Below are 19,518 nucleotides of genomic sequence, written 5' to 3' on the forward strand. Positions count from 1 at the left end.
AGGTTCATTTGGACAATATAAAATTTTGAAGCATTTTATGCTTAATTACCATAGAAAATTATTTGATCNAAAAAAAAAAAAAAAAAAAAAAAAAAATTATTTGATCTTCATTTGACGAAAATAATATTTTTGGATTTACATTTTGTACCAATTTCTGGTGTAAAATTCTACTGTGCCAGAAATTACCATAGAATATCTATGCATTTCCATGGAATCAGATACACTAATCAGCTTGAGTTTATGGTTACTAATTACTAGTATTAGAGATACATAGAGAGGTTTTGGACAAAAAAAAAAGATACATAGAGAGGTATAGAGACATGTTATACAGAGACAAGTTCGCACGTGGGATACTAGTAGACCGGTCCACAAGACCAAATAATCTGTTTGCAGGCTTGGGGCGTCAGGTTACACTCAAGTTCGATTTAAATTGAAACAAAGTAACGTATATCTATATTTTTAATAATGAAAGAAATGTGGATTATATGAAATATATGGCTTAGTTTCCGATTAAACTTAAAATCTTTTTTTTTTTAATGTTTACCAGAAAATACACAACCAAAAGAAGAATTATATTGGCCAGTGGGGTATCACTTTATGTCAGGTTTAACAAATTTGTTTCGTGATGTTTTAAGAAAAATTTAAATCGAGATATCCACTTGGCATGTAAGAAAATGATGGCACTAGTTATGTAATTTAAAATCTTTGTTTTTCTCGTCATCAAAAACAAAAGTTATGTTTAAATTAGATGGCATCTTTTGATTATTCTGATCTAATCACTCCGGGAATATGTAATAGTTATAGTCCAACTATAATATGAAAACAAAATTTAAAGAATTAGATAGATGTGACTAGGCTGCGTTATGTAATCAAATTTGGTCGGACACTTGGGATCTCTAAATCTGAATCAATTTGCCGAAAATATAAATCAAATGTGAACATAAAACCTCAGGACAAAATTTTCATGATAATACAAGAATCTTGTTGGATGCACTTGAAATAAATTAAATTTAAGCTATAGTAATCTTGTCTCGCCTTTGAATCAGTGTACCTAATGTTATACAGTATATATCAAAACAACTAATTAACTAAATATTTTATTGGTTAATTATTATCTAATCATCTGAACTTTGTTCGATCGTCTCTGTGTTTATTACTTTTTCATCATTTCTGATCATCTTTTTTAACATGTCGATGTTTCCCACGAATGACATTTATTCAGAGTTTTGATTTTGATGTAGACGTTTAAAGATAATCTGTTTTTCTGTTTTCTGAAAACATTTTAAAAAAAAAATGAGAGGAGAAGCCATGAGCATACGTCCAGAAGAGTCCATGTAACCTCAAGCTTCTCTTTTCTTGTCTCTCAAGTACTTTCCCAAGAACACCGCTTACAATTTTCCAGTGGGCTTGTTTTCTCATGCATCTTTCGAATTATTTCCCCAATCACTGTTACCTTTTTCTCAATCTTTGTTTTCATTCAATTTGATCAAACCCAAACTGATTAAATTACGTACAAAAAAAAGAACAAACAAACGTTCTAAATTTATATTACAATGTGAACAAAGATAAATTAAATACTTATGGTTTATGGTTTGAATGGTAACGGTGGTAGGGACAGACAAACTGACAGCTGTTTTGTCTATTTTATTTTTAGAGAAAATAACAAATCGCTGCAAACCAATTCTATTTGTATGTAAAAACGGTCTAGAGTTGGTTCATGGTGTATTTTTTTTTTTTGTAGAAAATCGCACCATTATGAACTATACTTGATAAATGATAAAAACATAAAACGTTTTAGTTCGCAGATGGATTTGTACATTTCCAATCGCCGCTACCATTCGAATCTTTATATAATCCTAAATCAAACTAAAACGTAAAGATAACAATATATATTGTCCTTATTTTTAATTAAATAGATGTGTGGATAAGACTTTATTTATCTTTCCTTGTATGAAGATAAATGCTTTATAATTTTCATTGCGAACATAATTTTATGATCTATCAGTTAGGGCATCCTTAATGGGAGAACTTTTTTTTGTATTCTTAGATTAAATATATAGTGAAAATAATCTAAGATCAGTTGTTAAGATCATAGGTAAAAAAAATGGGGGAACTAATTATGATGTTCTTAGAATAAATATATAGTGAAAATAATGTAAACTTTCATATGTTATAAACTTTTACTACAAGAATCTGATTTTATTTCATACATAAAGTAGTCACCAAAGATACAAGAGTACATGTAAATGAGAACATTTTTGATCTTCAGGCCTAGAGGACGTAGCAGAAGTAAACATTAATCTAAACCAGGGTCGAAGCTGTATGATTTGCCTTGAAGTAGATAATCATTAGAATGATTGCAAACCAAAATCATCAATGTTGAGTCACGGACGCTAGTCGATGAAGTCTTTTATTAAAGCCAACTTAGTTTGCATTATTAGCCTACAAGCCTTGAACAGACAGAGAGAGAAATAGCATAACAATGGGAGTCTGCAACCAGAATGCATCAGGATCTCTGGCTAACCTTGCCTCCTGTCAGCTTTGCCGACTCAAACAACATGTGATTGATTAGTCCCCGAGCAGCACTGCCAAATGTTATATCAGAGAATTTTTTTGCAATACATGCCTCAATGAACAAGTTGGACATCTGATACTGATCTAATCAGTAATCACAAGGTTCTCTACCAGTATATAACATTCACTAAAGATTGGGGAGAAAAAAAACTCACTCATCTTTAAGCTTCTGAATCTTCTCAGGGTCTGTCTCATTCATGTGTTTCTTAAACTGTTGCCTCACCATACCAACCACTAGCTCAGTGTTGTGTTGCTGCATAACACAAACGAGTAAACAGAACAAAGTTCAGTTCCTATATCTCCTCCAATCCAGGATATCTAATCCTATAAGAAAAGCACAAATCTCTTTCTCGTGGAATCAAAACACAAGTGCTGATAAGATATCAGTCTCGACCTTGTGTCGCAATAAGAACCCTAGACCAGATGAACTACTGTTATTATTACCCTTTCTACCAAACGACCTAAGATCCAAACCAGTTGGAACCATTACAAAAGCCAGGACAGCACCAATCTCATCAGACATCGAAAACGAGAAACTAGTCGAGAATGATCCGGAAAAGTTTCTTTCTTTACCTTGGAAGAGTCTGATGGGTTGCCTGTAAACAACTCTTCCTTCACTCCGACTCACTGAGTCAGTCAATTGAATCGATGGACCGCCGTCAACAAACTTCGAATCTCCAAACAGAGCAATATTCTCGTCAAAGCTCGGAGATTTCACAAACCCACCATTAAACAAAAACGAGGGATTTGCATCTGCAGCAGCCATTGTTTGGTAAATCTCGAAGCAGCATAAAACAAAAATAAGAATTAAAGACATCTTCTTTGGAGGAACCTTGATTCGCTCTCAAACACACTCTCTCTCGTTTTATGACGGAATACGACGGAAGAGAGCAATCAGAATTTTTTTCGTTCTCTCGATATTTTTTCGACCAATCAGAAGAGAGGAAGAATATTAGAACAGCCTTTGGATCAGTTCTGAACCAAGATCAAAAATATTGATCTAAGCCCACTGTTACATATTTTTATTATTTATTGGGCTTAGAACAGAGGGAAAGTTATCCCGTTAAGGATGGCCTTATAGGCATATTATTTAAAAAATAATAGATGAATTAAAAGAGTTATATATGTTTTAAAGTAGTTTAATCAATATGCACAAAGAAACTTCTTAAAATATGTTTTTACTTAACGGAGAGACTAATCTAATTAAGAGATTCGCCAATGTGTAGATTAGTCATTGTATTATCTTCTACACCACCATGCTAATTAATTACATGTTGTATCAATGATTCGATTCGAATGTATAAATTGTTATCGTTAATATACATTTGTAGATCTTTTACTTGTATGCTGATTGATTAATATTACCTAAACTAATAAAAATAAAATAAAAATTACATATTAAACCAATATATATTCTCTAATTTATTTAATTACTATGAAATATCCCGTGCTTAAAGTACGGGTCAACATTTAAAAAAAAATTATAATAGAATAATAAAAGTTGTTGTTATATCTTTTCAAAAGATATTTTGTTTGAGATAATATTTATTTTTAATTGTTCTGTAAATCTATATATGTTTTTTGAATATTAATTATTTTAGAATATTATAGTATTTTATTTTTGACGTATATTACAGTTTTATATTGTTTGTTTGTTGTATTTGCATCATTATTTTGTGAAATATGAAGTTGTAGTTTTAATATTATAATTGTGAACAAATAAAATTTATTAATTTATCAGCTATATAAATTTAGTTTTACCAACCTGCCAATGTGAAAATTAAAACATATATGTTATTTTCATAGATCGAGTAATATATCTTTGTTTTTAAAAATTCAAATCACAACATATGCACACAAAAATCTGTATTTTATTAATCATAATTATTATATAAAAATTCCAAACAATTTGTAAATAAAGTAAAATAATGATGATAGGAGAATCATAATTTGAAATTTTAACAAAATCTTCGAAATCTAGTTATTAAAAATAATTATATTGACTACTTGGATATAAAATCTTACTTTTTGAAATTCTGATTTGTTTATATTGTTTTGAAAAAATATTTTGTAATTTTTGTCTATAATTTATTAGAGAGAGAAAATATATATTTTTAAAACTAATAATTATTTAACATCAATGGCATGACAATGTAAAATTAAAGAAAAAAATAAACTCTATTTTTTAAAAAAAATATCCGTATTTTTAAAAAATCTTGGCAGTTAATTTTTTTTTTTTTCATGTACAAATTAGTTTTGATTTGAATAGATTTCTTTTACTTTTATAGATTTTTTTATATTTGATCTGTCAGCATTTCTATTTTTCTAATTAATTATATTTATTTAATCAATTAATTAATTTTAATTAAGTTTTTCTAATGGTAATTGAATGTAATTTTTTATACATTTTAACGTTAGTTTCATATTTGTACTTCACAATTAATATAGTATGATGATATATTCCTACCAAAAAAAAATTAATTATGATATATGTCTTAATCTGTATATATCTCTTTTATATCATTTTAAGTTTGTTTTTTTTTAACACCTACATCACTCTAAACTTATGGTAGGAATCCACTTATTTCTTAGATGTTATTGTCTTTTCTTGATTGTTCAATGTATTTCCGGGATCTTTGGTTTAGAAAAAATTTCTCGTCTACGTAATTATTTATATAGTATAGGTTTATTTATATGCAAGAATACTCTACTAAATGAGTGCAACTGTCATTAAGTAATGATTTTAATCGTTCATTATACTACGTACTACAAGTTCACATTCATTATAGTTTAATAATTCTTTGATGATATAACAATTAATTTTTGACAGTTGACATAAAACAATTAATTTTGACGGTTGACAAAACAATTAATTTTGACGAAGGACAACCATGTGTCTTCCATACACAATTAACAAACACACATACTTGTTTTAGCTTAATAAAATGTGTTTATCACTAAACCCGCAGAATGCAAATTTAATTATATTTCTCTAGCTACGATTTAGTATAAATGAGTTGAAATGTAAAAAATAATATATATATATATATATATAATAAAAGATCTGTATAGAAAAAAGGAAAGAACAAAAAAAAAAAAAACAGGGGTAACTGAGAATACAGTAATTTAACTATCGCGCAACAGGTTGCAGGTCTTTCATTGTCGTATGTATTCAAACATACACACTTCTATAGTTCTCATCTCATGTCTATTTATTTACAGAACATAGAATCTGTGATTGTGATTTCATTTTTGGGTAAAGGAAAATCTACGTAATACGTGTTTAATATATAATTCGTGAATCTTGATGCTCTGGCCAAAACTTCGTCGGATTGTGACAACTCTTTTCATCTTAGTAAAGGATTCATGATTTTTTATTACTGTTATTGTCAGTATATATTGACTCTCTTATTTCTTCTCTATTATTGGTTCATGACATGTTTTTTTTAAGAAATTCGCAAGATCTTATCACTGGTTCTCGGTCACATACTATATAGTATAGATATTACTTTTATAATACACACAAGCTTAACTTTATAACTAACACTTTCAAAAAAACTGTTTATAAACAAAACATCTTTACATACGTATACATTTTTTACTGAAATAGGGGACCAAAATCTTTTGCCATAGTTATATTTAGTTATTTAATGAAACACTAACACATTTTCAACGTTTCAACTTTCAATCTAAAATTACTGTTTTGGTAGCAAAAGAGAGGAGGACATACACAAAACACAACAAACAACTACTCCCAACTGCGACTCTTGCTCTCAGCCTCTCACCAACTCTAAAAAACCTTCGGAATAGTTGAAATTTTAGTATAGTCAAAAACATTGTTCAATACTTTATTCTGGCTTGAATTCTTGAAGTTTCATTTCGCAGTTAATATAATTAGCTAGTAATGACGAGATTAGCCTTTTAACGAGTTTAAAAAGTTACAATATAATAAAATAAAAAGGAGTAGTTTACAACTAAGCATCCTGATAAAACCAGCTTTGTTCCATGTTGTAAAATAAAACTCCTTAAGTGGTAAAGGAACATTAGCATGTGGTTCGTTTAACCGTAAATCCCGCTGCCTGAAATTCTAGCGGGAGATATATCGTGTACTTTGTCCGGATCAATTCCTTATGAGATTCTCATAATATTAATTTAGTTTAGATAATAATAACTTAAAACAGATTTATTGTATAAAACTTAGAACAAGATCGTCGGTCACATCTTGTTCTGCTTCTCGGATTGGGCGTGAAGTATAGAATAGATCAATAGAAAGCCCACATTCTTTTCGTTTTTTTAAAAAATTATATATATGTTTCCTCTTTACGTTATATAATGTTGATTTACAATAGAGGTCATAATCGTATGTATATTTCAATGTCTATCTTTAATTTTTCTTGACCTAAAATAACAAAAAAAAAAACGATACTGGATACTACTAAACCCCTCAACTTTATATAATGATGGCACTCGTACACCAAACAAATGAATAAGAACCATTAATTCAACTGTTTTGACACACAAAAAAAAAGAGAACCATTCAACATTTCAACTGGTTGATAATAAAAAGAACCACACAACTAATTTCATAAATCATTTTATTGGTCAATATTGTTTTCCTATACCATCTAGGCATCTATAAAAACCATATAAAGGCTTCAGAAAGGTTCTGAAATTTTCAACCTTTAAAAAAAAATATATATATATATATATATATATATTCACCCTTTTATCCAAAAACATTATTACTAGTATTTGAGAGTCCCTTTCAAATTTGGGTGGTGTGGTTTCTAAAATTTTAGCATTTTTGACAAGCAACAAAAATAATAAGATTAAGAGTTTTCTACTTTCGTAACTATTAATGCCAAAAAAAAAGGTTAAAATAATGACAAAATTAAGATGATAAAAATTGGTTGGATAAATGACAAAGAGTAAGCTGCGGTTTATGTTAATAGCAGACAAATCTAATTCAATAATTAGGATAATAATGACATTCGTGCCGACCCGATAAAAGATCCTCCAAATATTTAACGCGTTTGGAAAGGAGTCTGAATAGGCTTTGTGTATACGCAATTTACTTATTTTGTTTTTCCAGTTCCTATCCAAAACAAGACAAATTTAATCCATTTTCTAATGCGATCGAGAATATAATCATTTTTTTAAACATGTATTTAATTGTTAAATTAAAGTTTTGATGTAATTGAGTTTCCCGAGAAAACCGGGGATGTTGGTACCTAAAATTCTGTGAAATGTTGAAAGTTTGCAGTTGGAGTGACTCGGGGACTTCAAGATTCGCTTCCCAAACATTACTTCTCAGTTTTTACCTTTTTTTATTACTCACTCTTTCATCTGCCTCGTCACTCCCTACCATCTGACCTAATTACTTTTATCATTGTATAACTGTGACTATACATATATTCAAAATCTGTAATCAACATGCGAGTCTGAACTTTCTATTACGATTTTGTGGTATTTTGAATAGCACTAGGTGCTACAAACAAATTTTAGTACTATATACAACGAATTTTTATGTTTTGTTAAAAGATTGAGGACTAGGTGACTAACAAATACAATTGTAAATAGGAGGAAGATAACAAGCCGGAGACTGATAACAAGCCAGAAGCTGACCAAAAGAATAATCACATTCAAAGTTTCAAACACACTATTCATCAATAGGTTGTTCGGCCAAATTTCAAAGCGAAATCACAACCAAAGTTTTAAGCACATTATTCAACGTTTCAAACTTAAGTATGATGTCAGAAAAATAAACATTTATATTTTTATTTTTCATCCACATGAACAACATTTATATATAAGTATAGTACTTTCATGTTTTTTTTTACATTGTCATAGAGATGTTGTGATGTGATATAACTGAACTAGTCTATTCGGTGGTTTATACACAATGGAAAATAATTAATCAAGTAATGAAGTTAATTTTTCACAAATAGCTTAGCTGTCTCATTGAAAACATATGCGTAGGATCGATCTTACGTGCCTCTTATATACAAAACAAAGTACGAGATTGGGTCAAGTAGTGAATGATTGAATTCTATTTATTCTATTCAAATAGCTAGGCTTTCAACACTATACACACCCTCACTCTATATATATATTTTTTATAGGAATGGTACCATCATTTTATTAGAAAACAAAACAAAGGAAATGGTACATCTTTAACTATGCAAATAGATTTGTAGGGTTCAATTTCTATAGCTGAACAGCATCCAATACCTCTATATTACAGTTCAATTGCTTTTTGTGCATAGAAAAAAAAAAGAGTTCAATTATTTCTCATAATAAAGAGTGTGTATATGTGTGCTATAATTATAAGCGATATCAGTTACTAGGAAAAAATATCTAAGCTAGTCTTTTGTAGTTGATACTCTGCTGCACTATCCTTTAAATTGGTCAATTGGGCCAATGTTCATATGTACTCCAAATAATACAAATGAAAGTTTAGCATGTTCGATTCCATGTATGATATGATCACATCTTCAGCAGATTTCAAGTCCATATGTTTTAATTTTAGGGGCATTCTCAAAAATGCCCCTTTTTCCATATCTCTTTTTAAAAATATCCCTTTATGTTGACCATTTTTAAAACTACCCCTCATTATATACAAAATGACCAAATTACCCTTTTTGAGTGACAGCAAGAATGTACAGTCATCAAAATCGAAAATATTTTCCCGCCAAAAAAATTTCCCGCCAAAATCGAAAATTTTTCCCAAAAAAATTATTTTTTCCCGCCAAAAATATTGAAATTTATACCTTTTAAAAACCTTGTAAATGCTTTTAAAAAACTTTTAAAAGCGTTTACAAGGTTTTTAAAAGGTTTTTAAACACATTGTAAACGCTTTTAAAAACATTGTAAATGCTTTTAAAAAGCTTGTAAATGCTTTAAAAGGTTTTTAAACACCTTGTAAACGCTTTTAAAAACTTTTTAAAAGCATTTAAAAGGTGTTTAAAAACCTTTTAAAAATTTTATAAAAACTTTTACAAGGTTTTTAAAAACATTGTAAAAGGGTTTAGAAGGTGTTTAAAAACCTTTTAAAAATCCTTTTAAAAACCATTTGAAAACCTTTTAAAAACCTTTTAAAAACCTTTTAAAACCTTTTAAAAACCTTTTAAAAATCTTGTAAAAGCGTTTACAAGTTGTTTAAAAAACCTTTTAAAACTCTTTAAAAAATCTTGTAAAAGCCTTTACAAGGTGTTTATAAGGCTTTTATAAGGTAGAAACCTTATAAAACCTTTTAAAAACCTTGTAAATTTTTTTTGGCGGGAAAAATTTTGGCGGGAAAATTTTTTTTTTCGAAATTTTTTATCAAAAGTTTTTTGACAAAAAAATTTTTGGCGGGAAAATTTTTTTGAAAAATTTTTGGCGGGAAAATATGTCGGAAATTTTTTGGCGGGAAAATTTTGTTTTTCTTTTTATTGAATAAAATAATTTTCATCTAAGGGTAAAATGGTCATTAAAAATTAAAAGAGGACATAAATAAAAATGGCCAGAAAAAAGGGTATTTTTGAAAAGGGGTATATCAAAAGGGGCATTTTTAACAAATTCTCTTAATTTTATTATTTTGTCTTTTGTATTTCTTAGAAAATATTAAAAATGCATCTCCTATTGTATTTTTATATTTTTAAACAAAATCAAATTCTTTATGTGAATTTTGTATTTGTATATATATTTTTTTTGTTTTAGGTGAATTTAGTGTAAGTTTTTAATATTTTCAATGTACTTTTACTAGTTACAATATATACGAATATTTTGAATTTTTCTTTGTGAATATAGATTTTGGATACAAAGTTCATCCGTATGAATTTCGATGGATTCAGTTCAAAATTACAATTTCTTTAAAATAGGTGCCCACTCATAAATAAATATATATATATAATATTTTTTTGTCGGCAAATATGATATATGTGTGGATTTTAAAAAAAATATACAAAAACTGAATTTAAAAATAGCATACATTCATGGTCATAATATGCTTTCAATTTCAGTTGACTTGAAAATTTCATTCGCCAGTTTAATCCACATGATTAGTAAGTTAGTGTAACTAAGGCCCGCATTAAATTATTGGGCTTATTTAGAGATAAATATTTCTTAACTATTAGGCCTTCTAATGTTTCTAAAGCGGCAAAGCCGTCAAATTGGCTTATGGTTTCCTTCCTCACTTCTTCCTTTATTCGACTGGAATCATTTTTTCAAAAGATGTTTATCTTTTGATCAAATTCTTTTTGGTGTGAAACATAAGCAACAAACGGAGCAAACAAAACAAACAGAACAAGTTAACATTTTAGAACCACAAGTGAAACAAGCAATATAGAATGAGCAAAGCCAGATTTGAATGGTAACCATACAATACATATACAACAATTATCAAACTTTCAAGTCGATTTGCCTACCTATAAGTACACTCAACAAATTTCAATCAATTGACCAAATTTTTCATAATTTTCTTTTAAATATATTTTAGTTACAGAATTAAAAACAAAAACATGTCCTAAATACACCTAGTATAATGCCAAACAAAATAATGTTATAAACAATTTTTTTCTGGGATAACTTAAATGTTTCCTGTTTATATGATCATTTGTATTTTCTATCTTGTAGGAGAAAAAGAACCACGTTTAACTAAATATGGTAAATGTAGATTCTGAAAATTGGACCAAATACATGGCCAATAACCTAACTGTTGGCAGTAAATTTTGTTCAACACAAAACAATCAGCTAATGAGATCAGAATATGTGGCCCTATATCAATGGTTTTTTTCGCGGAACTATTAAATTTTGAATCCAGTTCTAACCTATCAAAAAAAATTTGTAATAGATAATTGATTTTATGACATGCTTACGTGTTTGTTTATGTAGAAAACGTCAGCATGTCATAAAATCAATCAAAATGCTGACGGTTGGTCTTTTTTTTATAAGCTGACGATTTTGCGGACCAATCATCCGTTCTTAATCTTTTAAATTTTTAGGTAGATGATTTTTTTTATGCTGACGATTTCGTTTATGTGCAGAGTATTAAATTTTTTTGAATTCGCTCATACTTTAAAGAATTTTAGATAGATGATTGGTTTCATTTTATATGCTGACGCTTTAGTTGATGCAGAAACTATTAAATTTTGAATCTACTTTAACTCCATTAAATTTTGAATCTACTTTAACTCTTTTAAATTTTTTTAGATAAATCATTGGTTACTTTCTAGCGCTTTTGCTCATACGATTAATTGAACAAAAACGTCTCTTATGATGATCTCAAAATCGTCGTAAATAGTATATGATGTTCAGTCGTTTTAAGAAGAGCTTAAATACACATTCTGAAATTTTAGTATTGGAAGGTTTTCAAAAACATTATACCACTATTTTGATGATTTTGATCGTTTTTTTATACCGAATGTTTTGTTCCTTTTTAATGAGTTATTTTCTAGGATATATATAAGTGATACCATAAGATGGGATTTCCCCATAAGATGACATACCAAAAATTGTAGGCGAACAACCTAGCTCTTGAAAATAGGAAACTTCTTAATGGCTAAGTTTTATAATTAATACATGCTGACAAAAAATGAGGATAATCCAAATATTTGCTGAAGAGTTGCATGGAGACAAACTCTACGAGATATACTTAGATTTAGTTCAAGCATCGAAACAAACAAGCATCATAGATAATTTCTCTTAATACTATATTTTTTTCTTCCTAATATTATAAACTATTTATTCAAATAAAAATATTATAAACTATAAGTTGATATCCGAACAAAACAAAACTCGGTTCTAAAAGTATTATTTTGTTTTTTTAACAAATATAATATATTTGGTTTATTCCTTTTATCAAATAACCTCATCTGATAATTTTTTTTTAATAAACAATACTAATAGAAAACATTATTACACCATATTTGAAAGCTTTCGAGATAAGTTTCAAGATGATAAGATTCATGAGGCTTACATATTATTTATGTCTTTTTCGGAAATTGTTAAAAAGCATTAAATTGTCGATCAGTAAGACAATTGTAGCGGTGTGTACAAAATCGCATATTATACGGACAAGCGAAACCTTAGGGTTTAAAAAGTCTGTCATTTTTTGTTTGTAAGCACTTATGTGATGAGTTAATTAGCAGCTCAGCAAATTAATTCGCTTAATTTTAAAAAATTGCATTTGTTGACAATATATAACTGATAGTAGTACAATACTGTATTAATTTCTTTTTAGGTCTTAATTATTTCTAAAGTTGAAAATCGTCCCAATGAAAGGGAAAGTTGAATCACCTCACATTATCCTTTATCCAAAACAAGTATATTATTTATATCGGGCCGTCGTTTAAGTCATCGCATCATATGATATACACATCTCCACTAATTAATCCGCACCAAAGTGATCAGATATATAAATGATTATGATTATTTAAACTGATTCCACAGAAAAATAATAAATCAATAACTAGCTAGCTAGTTGGAGAACGACGTGATCACAACATGGGATTATCATGATGATGCAAGTATATCACCAACTGCTTAATTCATAAATCACATTTACGACATTATCATTGTATAATTGCGTGACCTACTATGCTAAGACCACATCAAGCTCTCTTTTTTTTTTTTTATAATACTAATCTCTGTCGAAGTTGACTCGTAAGAGATAAGTTTGATCTCGTATTAGTTTTAGTCATTTTACGACAACATATATGTAAAGCTTTTGGATCAACAAATCTTTCTTTATCCTACCAAAAACAAATCTTTCTTTAGTTTAGATACATAAAGTGCCAATATATATATATAAAACCCTCAGTGATCTAACTGTAAGACTCTATCAAACTTGGGATTTAAAATTTGCAAGTGACGATGCCACTTCCTTCAAAAACCGGTTGATTTATCCGTTTTGTACCATTTTAAATCGAGTTACACATCATAAAAAAACCCTAAAATAAAGTACGAACCATCACAACAATCACTTTTGGATTATATTCATAACAGATTTTCTTGGTCCATAAAATATAATTTGTTCAATAGTAGTGCCTTTTGTAAGATCTGAAAAGTCAACCATCATGTTCATTAGGCAAAGCAAACCGCCCCTAAATTAATGTATCACACGTTCTTATAATATCATCTCCTATGATCTTACCATCACCTTTTTTTTTGCTTTTGTTTTTTTTCGAATGCGAAGTAAAGACAAAAAGAACAAAATGACGAGGCTTTTGTTTTTATAAAGCTCTTTCATCGGCAAAGCTTTGGTTCTCATGAAACCGGGAAGTACATACAATTACTTACCTCCACACCGTCAGATTGTTAAACCATTTGTAACCATCGATGGTGGTCATGTCACGTTTAAGCTTCTACTCTTGTTTCATGCTACTACTACAGTTACAGCTCGGTGCGGCTCAAACCAACGAGTTTGATAATGACGACGACAGGGCAAAGTTCAGTCCAACCATGGCTATAGTCATGATCGTACTCGTTAGTGTTTTCTTCGCACTTGGATGTATCTCCGTCTACATGAGGAGGTGTCTCGAAAGAGCTCTAGGGATGGAGGATAGTGGTGAGCCAGGAAACTGGCTTAACGTGAGGCAGACGACGGCGCGTGGCCTCGACGCGTCCGTCATAGAAACGTTTCCGACGTTTCGTTACTCAACCGTGAAGACGCTGAGGATCGGCAAAGAAGCGTTGGAGTGTCCCGTTTGCCTCAACGAGTTCGAGGACGACGAAACGCTGCGTTTGATACCTCAGTGTTGCCACGTGTTTCATCCTGGTTGCATTGATGCTTGGCTCCGTTCTCAAACCACGTGTCCTCTCTGCCGTTCCAATCTCGTTCCTGTACCGGGTGAGTCTGTTTCTTTCGAGATACCCGGTTTCGCAAGAGAAACCGGTCAGAGCTCTCCCAAAACGCCGGTTGATGATAGCCGAAGAAAGATTTTGGCTTCACCGGACGAGCGATTGATCGACTCGGTGGCTTGGACAGGTAACCAAAGCATGCCACGTAAGTCCATGTCTACAGGTTGGAAACTAGCTGGATTGTTTAGCCCGCCCATTTCTCCTGGTCAACCAGAGGAGAATCTAGACCGCTTCACGCTAAGGTTACCCCAAGAGATACACAATCACCTCGTGAACTCGAACCTAGGAAACCATGGGTCAAAAGACCAAGTGGCCTTACCTCAAGCAAGGAGTTCGGTTAGAGGGTTCAGAACCGGAAGCCTAGGGACTGAACGAAACTATTTCTACTTGGAACGGTTCGATCAAGACAGACGGTTCGACCGAAGACCGTTTTCGATAACTCCTCCGTACCATACCGGTTCGATCCGGTCCCCGGATGGGATTATGGACGGTGATCAGGAGCGTGCAGGTGCATCAAAAGGTTTGCTTCTAGCAATAAGGTCACCGTTGGATCGGTTATTTACTGGGAAGAACAATGTTGGTGAACGCTCCTACCTTCGATCCGGCGATGCAAGCCCTGCCTAGACGAATTGATACTATTGGGTTCATTCAGAAATATGAGAAGAATAAAACCTGTACAAAAGTTCTTTTAGTTTCTTCTAGTGTTCGAGAAATTTCAATTGCTTCACCTAATAAAGAAACGTCTTTGTTTAGCCATCAAAATCAAGTTACCTAAGTCTAACAGTCAAAAGTCAAAACCATGAATAGAAGAAAGCAAGGGCCAAACAAGTAACCAAGTCACTTTTAGTTGTTCAACTATGATGATTCATGATGTGAAAACTTCAAAGAAATTCATGAACCACCATGACGGAAATAGAGAACAGATCGGTAAAGAGCAGCAACATAGAGGAAACAAATCAGGGCTATCAGTAGATCATCTAGCAAACCGATAATCCCCAAGACTCCTGAAAAGAAATAGATACAAAGTATAGGTAAGTAATGTTAGTTGACAGAAGAAAAGAGTGTATTGCATGAATATATATATAGTCAAGGGATAAAATGAGGAATCACCTTCAGGAATGATATCGATTGGGCTGATTATGTAAATCGCACTGAGTATCATCTATATCAAATCAAATGTGGTGAACTTGCGTTAGTCAAAGCATTCTTTAGCTCAGATTTATAAATGTTGTAGCAGAAAATCTACTCATAAGAGATAAACTTATCCAGGTTCCAAGAGTAATGAATGTGTTGAACTAACCGCAATATAAACACGAGCTCTGATGACGAATGGAAGCGTTCTTCCTGGATCCATCATTTCTCGCAACAACCTTCGGAGTAAGAAGGGAAGATCTTGCATCCTCTGCAATATATATACAAGTTTTATGTGAGAAAAGGCTCCACAGTAAACTCCAGACTTACTTGTCGTCAAACTTATGAGCTCCAAGGAATGTTATGTAGCACAAAGCAATAACAAGATGAAGAAACTAAAACCCATTCACTCTAAGTTTACTAACATAGATGAAAGCAATAAACTACCAAAAGTTAAGGACAAGAATAAGCTCAACATAAAACCAGAACCCGCACAGTATAGAGTCCATCCTTCAACAACGACTCTACTTATCCCCAAACTTGGTTCTGGTGAGTTATAATCTGCTTTTCATCCCAGAGACTGGAGAAAAGACGAAACGCGTACCTGAACAAGACTACTTGACTGTCCACCAAAGACTCGGTTGTAAGTTTCAACATCGTGAAGAACCTCAGAAACAGTAGCATCATTCCGAACTCTCACTGTTTCCTCAGAAGGAACTAACAAGCTAATCGGACGACGACACAAGGGACATTTGCATGGCCGTAATGTAGATCCATGCCTCCAAACAAGCATAATGCAATTTCCTACAATGATTAAATAGAGTTATTATCTCATGAGCTGCACTGAAATTATATAACCAAAAATCATACAAGACTGTATTATGTGAACATACAGAATCTTAGTAAGGTTAGCTAACAAACACAGAACAACACACACACAAAAAAAGAAAAATCTGTTAAGCCTAAGCAAAGCTAGAAGAATGAGACCTGAAGCTTTCTCTTAACTAAAACCAATTCTAAACATAATTAAGTCTTTGAAACGAGTACACAGAGAGTGAAATTAGCAGTAAAACAACTCTGAACATTGAATTTACAAGTTCAAAGACAAAATTTTCCAATAAATCCGAACCAGCTTCAGGGGAAAACGAAATTGAGATCGTCACAACTCTGATCTCAAAAAAGAGACTAACGAAGATTCACGAGGAGACTGAATCGAGATGCTACACTCGAATTCTGGGATAACCTACTGCAACTAACTACGACCGATTCCAAAAACGATTCGAGAGAAGGAGAAAAGCGAAAGCAAAAGAACAAAGAGATCGTACCGCAGAACCAGTGGGAGCAATTGGCTTGACAAGGAGCGATGAAGTGGCCATGGCATATCGAACAAACTTCGTTCTCCGGAGGCGCATTCATATTTCTTCTTCGTCTTCTTCTCCTATTACTCTCTCGTCGCCGCGTCTTTGTTCTTCGTCGGCTCTATAATCTTTTAACTTTTTCCGTAGCAGTTAAGTATTAAGAAAATAGAAAAAAAGTCATAGGATACACGTGGCAATACATTAAGCCAACCAGCGGGATGGAGAGATTCAATCCGAGCCGTTCAAAACCTTCTAATATTGTTTTTTTTTTTTTGGGGAAACCCTTTCTAATATTGTAAGTTTAATTATATATGAGTCGCTTAAGCTATAAAACATATCTTTGAACCTTAAATCCGTAACTTAATAGATTGATATCAGTGTTTGATCAAAAAAAAAAAAGTAGATTGATATCAGTTTGTATACCCTTATTTGGTTGACATAAGTTACTAATTATCAACTGATATATGAGTCGCAATCTGAAGCAAGAAGTCTGAATTAAAGGAACAGCAGAGGCAAACAAAATCAAACCGGAGGAATTATTACTCTGCGTTTCTTTCTTGTAGAGAAGAACACAGTAACTTTTTTTTTTCCAAGAAGAAAGAAAATGAGTGGGTCAATAACATTTTTGACATCAGTGTACAAAACTCACTGAGAAGTAAAAGGTTTTTTTTAACAATGGCATATATCTCAAAAGCCTTGTCCTGCAAGATCAACGACCATCTCGTAATGTAAACAACTCTTGTTTCAAACCCTATCAACGTTTGGGTTTTTTTACCTTCAAGCTTCCTCCTTGTCTTTACTCTTCTGTTGCCTGTAATCAATCAACAAGATATAAAGAAAAAAACACTCAACTAGTTGATTCTACATTGTAAGGATTTCGAAGACTATAAACATGCACCAGTTGTGTGCTTTTACTTGATGATAAACTTATTCCAAAATGGGTACACATTGACAAAAGATCACTCAACTAGTTGATTCTACATTGTAAGGATTTCGAAGACTATGTACATGAGTGGTTTGGTCACCAATTGTGTGCTTTTACTAGATGAAAAACTTATTCCAAAATGGGTATACAGTGACAACAGATTCAAACCTGTTTTCACATCTCAGAAAACCTAGTATCTATGATAGGGATATTGAAGTAAGATTACCTTCTCCTAATGATTAAATTCCAAAACGTAGTCTAGTCGCGTCATTATGATACACAAAAACAATTAGGCATTTGTTTTTAGCTCGTAAGATCCAACAGTGGAATGCGAAACTATTTTAGAGCTAAAGACTAAAAAGGTGAACTTGTCTCACGAATCTTTAACCATATGTAACTAAAGGCTGGAATATTTCTCAAAACACACATGTTCAAGCTAATAACATGAAACCAAATCTTATTCCACCATAATTTCTAACTTCCCAAAAATGTTTTTGGCTCAAAATCATCCAACAAAACTAAGTACTTGGATTCCTAATAAAATGAATGATTTCGAACTAACCTGAGGTAGTACAGGAGACTCTGTTGAACTCTTGGGAGCTAATAAAGTAGCTGAAGTTGAAGACGATGAGTCAAAAACACGAGAACAATCTGTGTATGCAGAGCCAATACCAATTCCAGCACCAAACGCAATCGAAGCCCATCTTGTAACCGGACTCCCTATAGACCACAACGCAATACAAATTAATCATCAAAAACTATCTGAATCGGAACAAACACTCAAAACCCTATTTGATTTTTGAAATTTCGATTTTATCTACCAGAACCCTAATCAGAGTTACCCACACTATGTAAACTACAAATTATGTGAACGCAATTGAATCATAAGAATGAGAGTCGGGGGAAATTGAATTAAAAAAAAAAAAGAAAAAAAAGCACCGAACTGAAGAAGAGAAGACCGGCGAAAGCGCCGCCGAGGGAGGAGTAGACGAAGCGGCGAGCAGTGAGATCGAAACATGCGTCCCATTTGGCGTTGACATCGGACTCGGTGTTGTTGTTACTCTTGTTTTCCATTTTTTCCGACTCGATTCTTCTTCTATGTTTGCGATTTGATTCCCCCCCGAAATTTTCCTTCTTTGTGTTCTTCCACAATTCGCTTCTTTCGATCTGAAAGGGTTTGTTTCTGAATTCTGACTGTGCAGGCGAAGAATCTTGGGCTGATTAATGGGCCAATGAATGTGCTTTGTTGGGCCTATATACTTTTGCTTTTAACGCAAGCGATAGTGTGTGTACTTTAGAAAGAATATTTTTGGATAATTCGGATACTGAAAAATAGACTAAAGTTTAATCGAAATTTAGTTTTAAAATGTTGGTAGATAATTTCTAGCTGTCTTGAATAATTCAGATAGTAGGATAACTTCACTGGTTCGTTTGTTGGAGAAAGAATAAAAAGAATTTAAAGTATGGCATTCTTATCTCATGGTCATAGTAATGGTTCGTTTGTTGTTTTGTTGTTTTTGGTCCATGCATGTCCGGATGTCCCCTACCTATGCAATGCAGTAGGGTATTATCATGGACTCATGGTCACACTCCAGTTCTTAATATTACGTATACACCCAAATTGTATACATGTGATCATTACAAGTCCTTTTGTATAACTTTAGGCAGGCTTTTTTTTTTCTTTGGATA

At 31.8% G+C, this 19,518-nt stretch overlaps 3 protein-coding genes across 3 annotated transcripts; 1 reads left to right on the forward strand and 2 right to left on the reverse strand.

Moving 5' to 3' along the window:
* Positions 13,551–15,167, forward strand: LOC104756600 (E3 ubiquitin-protein ligase ATL15). Its single transcript, XM_010479209.2, has one exon. It carries the CDS (start codon positions 13,894–13,896, stop codon positions 15,037–15,039), a length of 1,146 nt encoding a protein of 381 aa, XP_010477511.1. The 5' UTR covers positions 13,551–13,893; the 3' UTR covers positions 15,040–15,167.
* LOC104756599 (E3 ubiquitin-protein ligase RNF170) lies at positions 15,127–17,020 on the reverse strand. The gene is made up of 5 exons (XM_010479208.2): positions 16,872–17,020; positions 16,151–16,350; positions 15,716–15,817; positions 15,526–15,577; positions 15,127–15,419 (listed from the first exon to the last, which is right to left on the reverse strand). Exons 1-5 carry the CDS (start codon positions 16,960–16,962, stop codon positions 15,307–15,309), a joined length of 558 nt encoding a protein of 185 aa, XP_010477510.1. The 5' UTR covers positions 16,963–17,020; the 3' UTR covers positions 15,127–15,306.
* Positions 17,382–19,008, reverse strand: LOC104756601 (MICOS complex subunit Mic10-like). Its single transcript, XM_010479210.2, has 3 exons — positions 18,774–19,008; positions 18,392–18,549; positions 17,382–17,715 (listed from the first exon to the last, which is right to left on the reverse strand). Exons 1-3 carry the CDS (start codon positions 18,901–18,903, stop codon positions 17,701–17,703), a joined length of 303 nt encoding a protein of 100 aa, XP_010477512.1. The 5' UTR covers positions 18,904–19,008; the 3' UTR covers positions 17,382–17,700.

Source organism: Camelina sativa, chromosome 17 (genome assembly GCF_000633955.1).
Source record: "Camelina sativa cultivar DH55 chromosome 17, Cs, whole genome shotgun sequence".
Classification (NCBI taxonomy): domain Eukaryota; kingdom Viridiplantae; phylum Streptophyta; class Magnoliopsida; order Brassicales; family Brassicaceae; genus Camelina; species Camelina sativa.

What these genes read in the sequence shown, in the direction of transcription:
- LOC104756600 (XM_010479209.2), top strand. Translation starts at nt 13,894, where the DNA reads ATGGTGGTCATGTCACGTTTAAGCTTCTACTCTTGTTTCATGCTACTA.
- LOC104756599 (XM_010479208.2), bottom strand. Translation starts at nt 16,962, where the DNA reads ATGAATGCGCCTCCGGAGAACGAAGTTTGTTCGATATGCCATGGCCAC. An exon ending in TTGCTCCCACTGGTTCTGCG is followed by an intron (nt 16,351 to 16,871) that starts GTACGATCTCTT and finishes TAATCATTGTAG; the next exon opens with GAAATTGCATTATGCTTGTT. An exon ending in AGTCAAGTAGTCTTGTTCAG is followed by an intron (nt 15,818 to 16,150) that starts GTACGCGTTTCG and finishes TATATATTGCAG; the next exon opens with AGGATGCAAGATCTTCCCTT.
- LOC104756601 (XM_010479210.2), bottom strand. Translation starts at nt 18,903, where the DNA reads ATGGAAAACAAGAGTAACAACAACACCGAGTCCGATGTCAACGCCAAA. An exon ending in CGCCGGTCTTCTCTTCTTCA is followed by an intron (nt 18,550 to 18,773) that starts GTTCGGTGCTTT and finishes TGTGGTCTATAG; the next exon opens with GGAGTCCGGTTACAAGATGG.